The sequence below is a fragment of the Salmo trutta genome, chromosome 15 (assembly GCF_901001165.1).
Source record: "Salmo trutta chromosome 15, fSalTru1.1, whole genome shotgun sequence".
In the NCBI taxonomy this organism is placed as follows: domain Eukaryota; kingdom Metazoa; phylum Chordata; class Actinopteri; order Salmoniformes; family Salmonidae; genus Salmo; species Salmo trutta.
Genome location: NC_042971.1, coordinates 2,671,721 through 2,683,859, shown reverse-complemented (window position 1 = coordinate 2,683,859; position 12,139 = coordinate 2,671,721). Strand labels below are relative to the sequence as shown.

The 12,139-nt window shown below is 39.4% G+C and overlaps 2 protein-coding genes across 2 annotated transcripts in view; both read right to left on the bottom strand.

Moving 5' to 3' along the window:
• The window catches only part of LOC115149648 (tripartite motif-containing protein 16-like), a 1,197,515-nt gene that overhangs the window by 373,232 nt on the left and 812,144 nt on the right, over nt 1-12,139 (bottom strand). The window lies entirely within an intron of this gene.
• LOC115149659 (zinc finger protein 2 homolog) lies at nt 12-530 on the bottom strand (the record flags this gene model as incomplete). The annotated part of the gene is made up of 1 exon (XM_029692604.1): nt 12-530. A coding segment is annotated over one exon (519 nt), but the record flags the coding sequence as incomplete, so codon positions are not given.

Sequence of the window (12,139 nt, the reverse complement as noted above, 5' to 3'; positions counted from 1 at the left end):
TGATTACAGCTATAAGGTTTCTCTCCTGTGTGTGTTCTCTGGTGTACTGTCAGACTGCTAGATGAAGCAAAACTCTTCCCACATTGATTACAGCTATAAGGTTTCTCTCCTGTGTGTGTTCTCTGGTGTACTGTCAGACTGCTAGATGAAGCAAAACTCTTCCCACATTGATTACAGCTATAAGGTTTCTCTCCTGTGTGTGTTCTCTGGTATAAAGTCAGCTGGCTAGATGTAGTAAAACTCTTCCCACATTGACTACAGTTATAAGATTTCTCTCCTGTGTGTGTTCTCTGGTGTGTTGTCAGACATCTGGATGTACCAAAACTCTTCCCACATTGATGACAGCTATGAGATTTCTCTCCTGTGTGTGTTCTCTGGTGTAAAGTCAGCTGGCTAGATGTAGTAAAACTCTTCCCACATTGACTACAGTTATAAGGTTTCTCTCCTGTGTGTGTTCTCTGGTGTAAAGTCAGCTGGCTAGATGTACTAAAACTCTTGCCACATTGATCACAGTTAAAAGCTTTCTCTCCTGTGTGTGTCCGCTGGTGTACTATCAGGGTGTTTAGCTGAGTAAAACTCTTCCCACATTGATTACAGCTATATGGTTTTTCTCCTGTGTGTATTCTCTGATGTGATTTCAGGGTTTGTAGCCGAATAAAACTCTTCCCACATTGATCACAGTTAAAAGCTTTCTCTCCTGTGTGTGTCCGCTGGTGTACTATCAGGCTGCTTAGCTGAGTAAAACTCTTCCCACAGTGATCACAGCCAAAAGATTTCTCTCCTGTGTGAATTATGTTATGTATTTGAAGGTCTACTGAAGAGCTGAATCTCTTCCCACAGTCAGAGCAGCAGTGAGATTTCTTCCCTGTGGCTCTATGCTGGTGTTTCTTGAGGAGTTCTGATCTGGAGAGACTTTTCTCTGCCTCATCAGCATCATGATGTTGTTGAGGATCCCCAGAGGATCCACGATAGTCCCGTCTCTCTCCTGTGTGAATCACAAAGTCAGACAGATGATTAACGGCCAACAACAGCAGAAATCCACTGTTTATTTGAGGTAAAAGGTGATGCCCAGAGATACCCATTAGTGGTAACTAGAAATAAGTTATTAAAGTTGTTGAAATCCTAAGCAGTGTGCCAGACAACTATTGGTCTCCAATATAGGCCCCTTTCTGTATTTGTGGTTAGAGCGTTGGACTAGTAACCGGACGTTTGCAAGATCGAATCCCCGAGCCGACAAGGTAAAAATCTGTCATTCTGCCCCTGAACACCGTTGCTAGGCCATCATTGAAATGAAGAATTTGTTCTTAACTGACTTGCCTACTGAATTGGTTGCAGAAACTTCTCCCTGCTAATGAGGAAACCACTAGTTATGGATGTAGTATATCTGGTAATGAGGGAACCACTAGTTATGGATGTAGTATATCTGGTAATGAGGAAACCACTAGTTATGGATGTAGTATATCTGGTAATGAGGAAACCACTAGTTATGGATGTAGTATATCTGGTAATGAGGAAACCACTAGTTATGGATGTAGTATATCTGGTAATGAGGAAACCACTAGTTATGGATGTAGTAAAACTGGTATTGAGGAAACCACTAGTTATGGATGTAGTATATCTGGTAATGAGGAAACCACTAGTTATGGATGTAGTATATCTGCTAATGAGGAAACCACTAGTTATGGATGTAGGCATCGCGACTGGTTACCTATTTTGATGTGATATGAAAGTATTATTTGAAATTATTTTGATGTGATATTTAAGTATTGTGTGAAATTATTCTGAATTGATATGAAAGTACAGCAATTTATGTTTCTAGAAACGTATTGCAATTGAGAATCGATTCACATTTAGATGGAATATTTGACTATTTTAGCTGCCAGAGCCAGACTACCTCTGAAAATAACATACAGTCCTTGGACCTTGAGGAGTAACGGGGGCAGCAATCAGCAGTAGAAACAATAACAAAGCGTACTCCCTGCCCGTTTCAGTAAAAAGCTGAGGGATGGGGCTGGAGAAATGTAACCATCCATGATATCAACATTCTAGTTTTAACCATGTTTTGAGGATATAGTGTTTATATTTACTGACAAACATTGGAGTAAAAAAAAGCTTATATTTTGGGATCTGATGGGGTACAACAGTTGAACTAAGCTCATGAGGCATTTAAAAGTGAATTCTTAAAGAAACAGATGGGTACATATCATTAATGTATAAGTCCCAAAATGGATGTAACAACTGCTGATTGCCCCTTTAAGAGAACATATTGGGCTAATCTAATAGGAGATATTGAGGACTACAGTATTTCAGGCATTGTCATTGGATGCATTTGATCAATTGTTAACGTTTTGTTGATGGTCCACTCTTGATGTTCTACACGTTACAGTGTAGCTTCAGCCATTCCTACAGAACAACATTAAAGTGTAGAACCCCTTTACTGCATATTGGTTCAACGACTGCAGAGACGGTACTTACTGGTGTTAAACAGATCTCCAACCTCCTCTTCTTCCTCCAATGTGACAGTCATCTCCCCCTCCTCCTCTTTCACTCCAAAAACTGCCTCCTCCTCTGTCTCTTCCTCCTCTTCTTTTACAGTAACATCCTCCTCCTCTTTCACTCTGAACGCGTCTTCCTCTTCTTTCACTGAAACGTCTTTCTCTTCTTCTTTCACTGTAACAGCTTCACCCTTTACTTGTTTTTGTATTGTAACATCCTTCTCTTCCTCCTCCTCTTTCACAAGAGCTTCTTTCTCCGTCCAGCAGACCTCTTCTTTATCAGGAGAGTAGCTTAGTGAACTCATGGTCGGGGATGTTAGCTAGCTAGCATTAGCGACTAGCCTAGTTCTAAGCTAACTTAGCAAACCAGCTAGCTGACAAACAACGTAAATATATAATTAAATGGACCAACAAGTACATACAACAGAAGTGTGTTTAATACACAGCGACTAATATACACCAAACCAGTGTAAAGAGCGTGAATGTTGTAGCTATGTTTGCTAGAAAGCTACCGAGGTGTCTGACTAGCTGTTGTTGTTGAAGGAGCGTCCCGTCCACTAGATTATACGTCACACTGGCAGCATCGCCTGAACCTAAAAGACGCACATCGCCATCTGCTGACTGGAGGGCAACGCAGTTGAGGAACCAAACGTTTATTTTTCATTTATTTCATAAAAGGTTAATATTATACTAAGTCGTTCAAAGAGAAGCATGTGTTGATTGATTAGTTTTTAATGAGTGAGAATTAAAGCAAACTTTACACCCACTACATATTTGCATTGAACCATACTTCTGACATGGATCATTTTGACCCCAGAGGCATATCTTTTATCATAGCCAAAATGTGGTTAATTCAATTCTTCAAATTTTCATGACTTTGTCAATCAACTTGTTCATAAGAAATCTAAATCATGGTTTAGTGTTTCTGTATCAATATGGACTTTTATCAAATTCAAATCCCTTGGAGCCATTTTGACCCCAGCCAAAAGCACCTTTGATAAATAGGACGTTTATTTCAAATCAAAATCACATTTTATTGGTCACATACACATGTTTAGCAGATATTATTGCAGGTGTAGTGAAATGCTTGGGTTTCTATCTCCGACAGTGCAGTAATTTCTCACTAGTAATATCTAACAATTTCCTAACATAGACCCAATACACACAAATCTAAGTATTTGAATCTAGGTTTCTCTGTAGACATGATCCATCCCACCAGAGGGTGGAGGGGCTCCTGTATCAGTGGTTTTGACCAGATAGACACCTGCAGACACACAGTATAGTGCCTCCCATGTACTCTCCTAAGATTGGACTTTTCTATACCACGTAACATATGCCTGTGTACAAAACTGCCAGCGGTAGAAAACTCTGCCAGTGGTAGAAACTCTGCCAGCGGTATACAGTGCATTCGTTAAGTATTCAGACCCCTTCACTTTTTCCACATTTTGTTACATTACAGCCTTATTCTAAAATGGAAGATTTTTTCCCTCATCAATCTACATGCAATACCCCCTAATGACATCACAATACCCCACAATGACATCACAATACCCCATAATGACATCACAATACCCCATAATGACAAACCAAAAACAGTTTTTAAAAAAAACATTTTTGCATATTTATTAACTTAAGTATTCAGACCCTTTACAATGAGACTTGAAATTGAGCTCAGATGCATCCTGATTCAATTGATCTTCCTTGAGATGTTTCTACAACTTGATTGGAGTCTACTTGTGGTACATTCAATTGATTGGACATGATTTGGAAAGGCACACACCTGTCTATATAAAGTCCAACAGTTCACAGTGCATGTCAGAACAAAAAACAAGCATTGAGGTCAAAAGAATTGTCAGTAGAGCTTTGAGACAGGATTGTGTCGAGGCACAGATCTGGGGAAAGGTACCAAAAAATGTCTGCAGCATTGAAGGTCCCCAAGAACACAGTGGCCTCCATCATTCTTTAATGGAAGAAGTTTGGAACCACCAAGACTCTTCCTAGAGCTGGCCACCCGGCCAAACTGAGAAATCGGGGGAGAAGGGCCTTGGACAGGGAGGTGAATAAGAACCCGATGTTCACTCTGACAGAGCTCCAGATTTCCTCTGTGGAGATGGGAGAACCTTCCAGAAGGACAACCATCTCTGCAGCACTCCAGCAATCAGGCCTTACTGTAGCAATGATTAAATTGTCAAAATGTATTTCAATGGACAATTCAGTGAACTGTTCTGTGAAAGGTGTCAGCTAGAGATGACATGCAGGAGCTTGCAGGGATTTGTAGTCTTGCATGTCGTCTACTTTGATGCTAATCAGCATTTTCGAATCCGAGAGTAAAGAGACACAAATATATTGATAAAGTATTTGTATTTATTATGGATCCCCATTAGTTCCTGCCAAGGCAGCAGCTACTCTTCCTGGGGTTTATTATGAATCCCCATTAGTTCCTGCCAAGTTAGCAGCTGCTCTTCCTGGGGTTTATTATGGATCCCCATTAGTTCCTGCCAAGCAAAAGGTATAAATGATGGGTTATGAATTAACAGGTATAAATGATGGGTTATAAATTAACAGGTATAAATGATGGGTTATGAACTAACAGGTATAAATGATGGGTTATGAATTAACAGGTATAAATGATGGGTTATGAATTAACAGGTATAAATGATGGGTTATGAACTAACAGGTATATATGATGGGTTATGAATTAACAGGTATAAATGATGGGTTATGAATTAACAGGTATAAATGATGGGTTATGAACTAACAGGTATAAATGATGGGTTATGAATTAACACATCCCCTGCGAGCCCAGGCATTTCAATACCTTCAGGATTTCTTACGGTCCATGTGCAATGTATATGGTTACCTCTCTATCTCTTCTTTAACAAGCAGCCATGTTGTTGTCATTCCACTAGGGACCTGTTTTCAGCATTTTAAGTCTCCAGTCAATAACCGGTACACTGGAATTATCTCTCTACACCCTTTACACATGTACTGTACTGGAATTATCCCTTTACACATGTACTGTACTGGAATTATGCCTCTACACCCTCTACACATGTACTGTACTGTAATTATCCCTCTACACCCTTTACACATGTACTGTACTGGAATTATCCCTCTACACATGTACTGTACTGGAATTATCCCTTTACACATGTACTGCACTGGAATTATCCCTCAACACCCTTTACACATGTACTGTACTGAAATTATCCCTTTACACATGTACTGCACTGGAATTATCCCTCTACACATGTACTGCACTGGAATTATCCCTCTACACATGTACTGCACTGGAATTATCCCTCAACACCCTCTACACATATACTGTACTGGAATTATCCCTCAACACCCTTTACACATGTACTGTACTGGAATTATCCCTTTACACATGTATTGTACTGGAATTATCCCTTTACACATGTACTGTACTGGAATTATGCCTCTACACATGTACTGTACTGGAATTATCCCTCAACACCCTTTACACATGTACTGCACTGGAATTATCCCTCTACACATGTACTGCAATGGGATTATCCCTTTACACATGTATTGTACTGGAATTATCACATTGGCTGGCAGAAACTTACTGTTTTTTTTATTGGGCCATCAAAGCTGTCTCAGTGAGAGACTAGTTGATTATGGACTAACAGTCTAACAGTTTGAAGGTCACAACTCATGTTATTCTGGTTAAACAGTGAGAGACTAGTTGATTAAGGAGTGGGTTTTTTTTACAATTAGGAAATAATGTCATGTTTTACTCGTACCTCAGCCAGCATTGTGAATGGTTAGGAAATAATATGTCATGTTTTACTCGTACCTCAGCCAGCATTGTGAATGGTTAGGAAATACTATGTTCCTGTGGCTCAGTTGGTAGAGCATGGTGTGTGTAACGCCAGCATGGTGTGTGCAACGCCAGGGTTGTGGGTTTGATTCCCAAGGGGGGCCAGTACAAAAAAAAATGCATGAAATGAAATATATGTATTCACTACTGTAAATCGCTCTGGATAAGAGCGTCTGCTAAATTACTAAAATGTAAAATGTCTTACTCGTACCTCAGCCAGCATTGTGAATGGTGTCTGAGGCGGTGACATACTAGACCATGGCAGTAAATCTAATACTTAGGTGTTTTTAGTCATGCATGAAAGGTCTGGGGTGGTTCTGTGGTTATAAGTTACTGACCTTGGAATACATTTCTGGCCATGCTGGCAGGGTCTGAATCAAACCCAATGTCCACCTTGTACACTGGCAGGGTCTGAATCAAACCCAATGTCCACCTGGCAGGGTCTGAATCAAACCCAATGTCCACCTGGTACACTGGCAGGGTCTGAATCAAACCCAATGTCCATCTGGTACACTGGCAGGGTCTGAATCAAACCCAATGTCCACCTGGCACACTGGCAGGGTCTGAATCAACCCAATGTCCACCTGGTACACTGACAGGGTCTGAATCAAACCCAATGTCCACCTGGTACACTGACAGGGTCTGAATCAAACCCAATGTCCTCCTGGTACACTGGCAGGGTCTGAATCAAACCCAATGTCCACCTGGTACACTGACAGGGTCTGAATCAACCCAATGTCCACCTGGTACACTGGCAGGGTCTGAATCAAACCCAATGTCCACCTGGTACACTGACAGGGTCTGAATCAAACCCAATGTTAAGGGGAGGGAAGATTGGTCAAGAGGGTGATGATTATTGTTGTTCTACTCCCTGATTGTTATGCAACAACACTGTTTATAAAAGCTTTGTTAAATCAGCACAACAGTTTTCAGCTGTGCTAACATAATTGCAAAAGGGTTTTCTAATGATCAATTAGCCTTTTAAAATGATAAACTTGGATTAGCTAACACAACGTGCCATTGGAACACAGGAGTGATGGTTGCTGATAACGGGCCTCTGTACGCCTATGTAGATATTCCATAAACAATCAGCTGTTTCCAGCTACAATAGTCATTTAGAACATTAACAATGTCTACACTGTATTTAAGATCAATTTGATGTTATTTTAATGGACCAAAAAAGTGTTTTTCTTTCAAAAACAAGAACATTTCTAAGTGACTCCAACCTTTTGAACGGTAGTGTTAATCATTTTAGAATAAGGCTGTAATGTAACAAAATGTGGAAAAAGTGAAGGGGTCTGAATACTTTCCGAATGCACTGTGTTGTTACACCATGTAGGAGCAGTATAGACCTAGTCTGTTCATTATATACATCTACATGATGTATTGTTACACCATGTAGCAGCAGTATAGACCTAGTCTGTTCATTATATACATCTACATGATGTATTGTTACACCATGTAGGAGCAGTATAGACCTAGTCTGTTCATTATATACATCTACATGATGTATTATTACACCATGTAGCAGCAGTATAGACCTAGTCTGTTCATTATATACATCTACATGATGTATTGTTACACCATGTAGCAGCAGTATAGACCTAGTCTGTTCATTATATACATCTACATGATGTATTGTTACACCATGTAGGAGCAGTATAGACCTAGTCTGTTCATTATATATATCTACATGATGTATTGTTACACCATGTAGGAGCAGTATAGACCTAGTCTGTTCATTATATACATCTACATGATGTATTGTTACACCATGTAGGAGCAGTATAGACCTAGTCTGTTCATTATATACATCTACATGACGTATTGTTACACCATGTAGGAGCAGTATAGACCTAGTCTGTTCATTATATACATCTACATGATGTATTGTTACACCATGTAGGAGCAGTATAGACCTAGTCTGTTCATTATATACATCTACATGATGTATTGTTACACCATGTAGGAGCAGTATAGACCTAGTCTGTTCATTATATACATCTATATGATGTATTGTTACACCATGTAGGAGCAGTATAGACCTAGTCTGTTCATTATATACATCTACATGATGTATTGTTACACCATGTAGGAGCAGTATAGACCTAGTCTGTTCATTATATACATCTACATGATGTATTGTTACACCATGTAGGAGCAGTATAGACCTAGTCTGTTCATTATATACATCTACATGATGTATTGTTACACCATGTAGGAGCAGTATAGACCTAGTCTGTTCATTATATACATCTACATGATGTATTGTTACACCATGTAGGAGCAGTATAGACCTAGTCTGTTCATTATATACATCTACATGATGTATTGTTACACCATGTAGGAGCAGTATAGACCTAGTCTGTTCATTATATACATCCACATGATGTATTGTTACACCATGTAGGAGCAGTATAGACCTAGTCTGTTCATTATATACATCTACATGATGTATTGTTACACCATGTAGCAGCAGTATAGACCTAGTCTGTTCATTATATACATCTACATGATGTATTGTTACACCATGTTGGATCAGTATAGACCTAGTCTGTTCATTATATACATCTACATGATGTATTGTTACACCATGTAGGAGCAGTATAGACCTAGTCTGTTCATTATATACATCTACATGATGTATTGTTACACCATGTAGCAGCAGTATAGACCTAGTCTGTTCATTATATACATCTACATGATGTATTGTTACACCATGTAGGAGCATTATAGACCTAGTCTGTTCATTATATACATCTACATGATGTATTGTTACACCATGTAGGAGCAGTATAGACCTAGTCTGTTCATTATATACATCTACATGATGTATTGTTACACCATGTAGGAGCAGTATAGACCTAGTCTGTTCATTATATACATCTACATGATGTATTGTTACACCATGTAGGAGCAGTATAGACCTAGTCTGTTCATTATATACATCCACATGATGTATTGTTACACCATGTAGGAGCAGTATAGACCTAGTCTGTTCATTATATACATCTACATGATGTATTGTTACACCATGTAGCAGCAGTATAGACCTAGACTGTTCATTATATACATCTACATGATGTATTGTTACACCATGTAGGAGCAGTATAGACCTAGTCTGTTCATTATATACATCTACATGATGTATTGTTACACCATGTAGGAGCAGTGTAGACCTAGTCTGTTCATTATATACATCTACATGATGTATTGTTACACCATGTAGGAGCAGTATAGACCTAGTCTGTTCATTATATACATCTACATGATGTATTGTTACACCATGTAGGAGCAGTATAGACCTAGTCTGTTCATTATATACATCCACATGATGTATTGTTACACCATGTAGGAGCAGTATAGACCTAGTCTGTTCATTATATACATCTACATGATGTATTGTTACACCATGTAGGAGCAGTATAGACCTAGTCTGTTTATTATATACATCTACATGATGTATTGTTACACCATGTAGGAGCAGTATAGACCTAGTCTGTTCAATATATACATCTACATGATGTATTGTTACACCATGTAGGAGCAGTATAGACCTAGTCTGTTCATTATATACATCTACATGATGTATTGTTACACCATGTAGGAGCAGTATAGACCTAGTCTGTTCAATATATACATCTACATGATGTATTGTTACACCATGTAGGAGCAGTATAGACCTAGTCTGTTCATTATATACATCTACATGATGTATTGTTACACCATGTAGGAGCAGTATAGACCTAGTCTGTTCAATATATACATCTACATGATGTATTGTTACACCATGTAGGAGCAGTATAGACCTAGTCTGTTCATTATATACATCTACATGATGTATTGTTACACCATGTAGGAGCAGTATAGACCTAGTCTGTTCATTATATACATCTACATGATGTATTGTTACACCATGTAGGAGCAGTATAGACCAACAGTAGCTGGCTACTTATTTAGATGATGTTTGACTGAATGAAACTGCCTTAAATGTGCTGTAGTAAACATGTTTTATTCGCACTAATCAATCACCACATTCCTGTCTTTGTATGTCTCAATATAATAGTATTATTTAATTAAATCCATGTAAAATAATCTTAGTCTGAAAATAAAATCTGACCCTCAACTGCGTTTCCCTCCAGTCAGCAGACGGCGATGTGCGTCTTTCAGGCGATGCTGCAGCGTGACGTATAATCTAGTGGACGGTTCTTCATAAACAGCTCGTCAACCACCTCGGTAGCTTGCTAGCCAACATAGCCGAAAGATTCAAGCTATTTAGACGCTTTCGGTCTATATTAGCTACTGTGTTTTAGACACACTTCTGTCGTATCTACTTGTTAACCTATTTAATTTAATATTACGTTATTGTTTATTAGACAGCTATAGTAGCTGGCTGGTTAAGTTAGCATTAGCCTAGTCGCTAATGATAGCTGGCTAGCTAACATCCCCGAACATGAGCTCCCTAAACTACTCCCCTCCTGTTAAAGAAGAGGAGGTCTGCTGGACGGAGAAAGAAGCTCTGGGGCTGAACATTGTCGTGAAAGAGGAGAAGGAAGAGGAGGATGTTACAGTAAAACAAGAAGTAGAGGGTGAGGCTGTTACAGTGAAAGAAGAAGAGAAAGACGTTTCAGTTAAACAAGAGGAAGAAGAGGATGATGCTGTTTTTGGAGTGAAGAAGGAAGGAGAGATTACTGTCACATTGAAAGATGAAGAGGAGGAGACAGGAGATCTGAGTAACACCAGTAAGTACCACCTTCAATTAGTTTTTAACTTTGGATATTCGGAGTTGGCTCGTCAATACCTCTTCAACGGAGGGCCCTGGGATGATGACTGATATGTCTAGAATCAGACGACGTAGAGAACAAGCTACCCCTTGTTTTCTCTGTTCCGTTTCTAAAAAGTGACTTAACATATATATTTGAGAAGGGTCTATCTGCTGACCGCAGACTGGGGGTCACGGCATGTAGTGATTTTAATGTAGTGATGTTTTACTACACACCGTGACCCCCAATAGAGCCATGTGAGAGGTGGGTTGGCTACACCAAACATTATGGATATATTGACAAGATGTCTCTCCGTCCAGACAAGGGGAGTCGTTGTCCACAAAGCTGCACTGTGGGCTGTCTCGCTCCCACCTATCCTGTCTTTGGATTGGTGGATACATCTTATTATTGTAATCTATTGTTTATATTCTATGAGGGTTGTTGACGTCAACCGCCTGTATTCAATGGAGAGAGATGCTAAGATACTAGCATGAATATGCATAGCGATCTGGAGACAAATCCTATAGTGTTTTATCAAAGATGTCGGTATTTCACGTGTCCACAAAACAACTTAATCATTACGAAACTTCTGTTAGATCAAGTAAACCTCACGGAGAAAATAAGCCATTCATTTTGTTGTTGACCAAATTCAACACTTTCCACATTGGGTTGATAATTGTTTCCACTTGGATACAACCAACTGTAACCTACTGGCATGACCTAGAGAGATACAACCTACTGTAACCTACTGGCATGACCTAGAGAGTTACAACATACTGTAACCTACTGGCATGACCTAGAGAGATACAACCTACTGTAACCTACTGGCATGACCTAGAGAGATACAACCTACTGTAACCTACTGGCATGACCTAGAGAGATACAACCTACTGTAACCTACTGGCATGACCTAGAGAGATACAACCTACTGTAGCCTACTGGCATGACCTAGAGAGTTACAACCTACTGTAACCTACTGGCATGACCTAGAGAGTTACAACCTACTGTAACCTACTGGCATGACCTAGAGAGATACA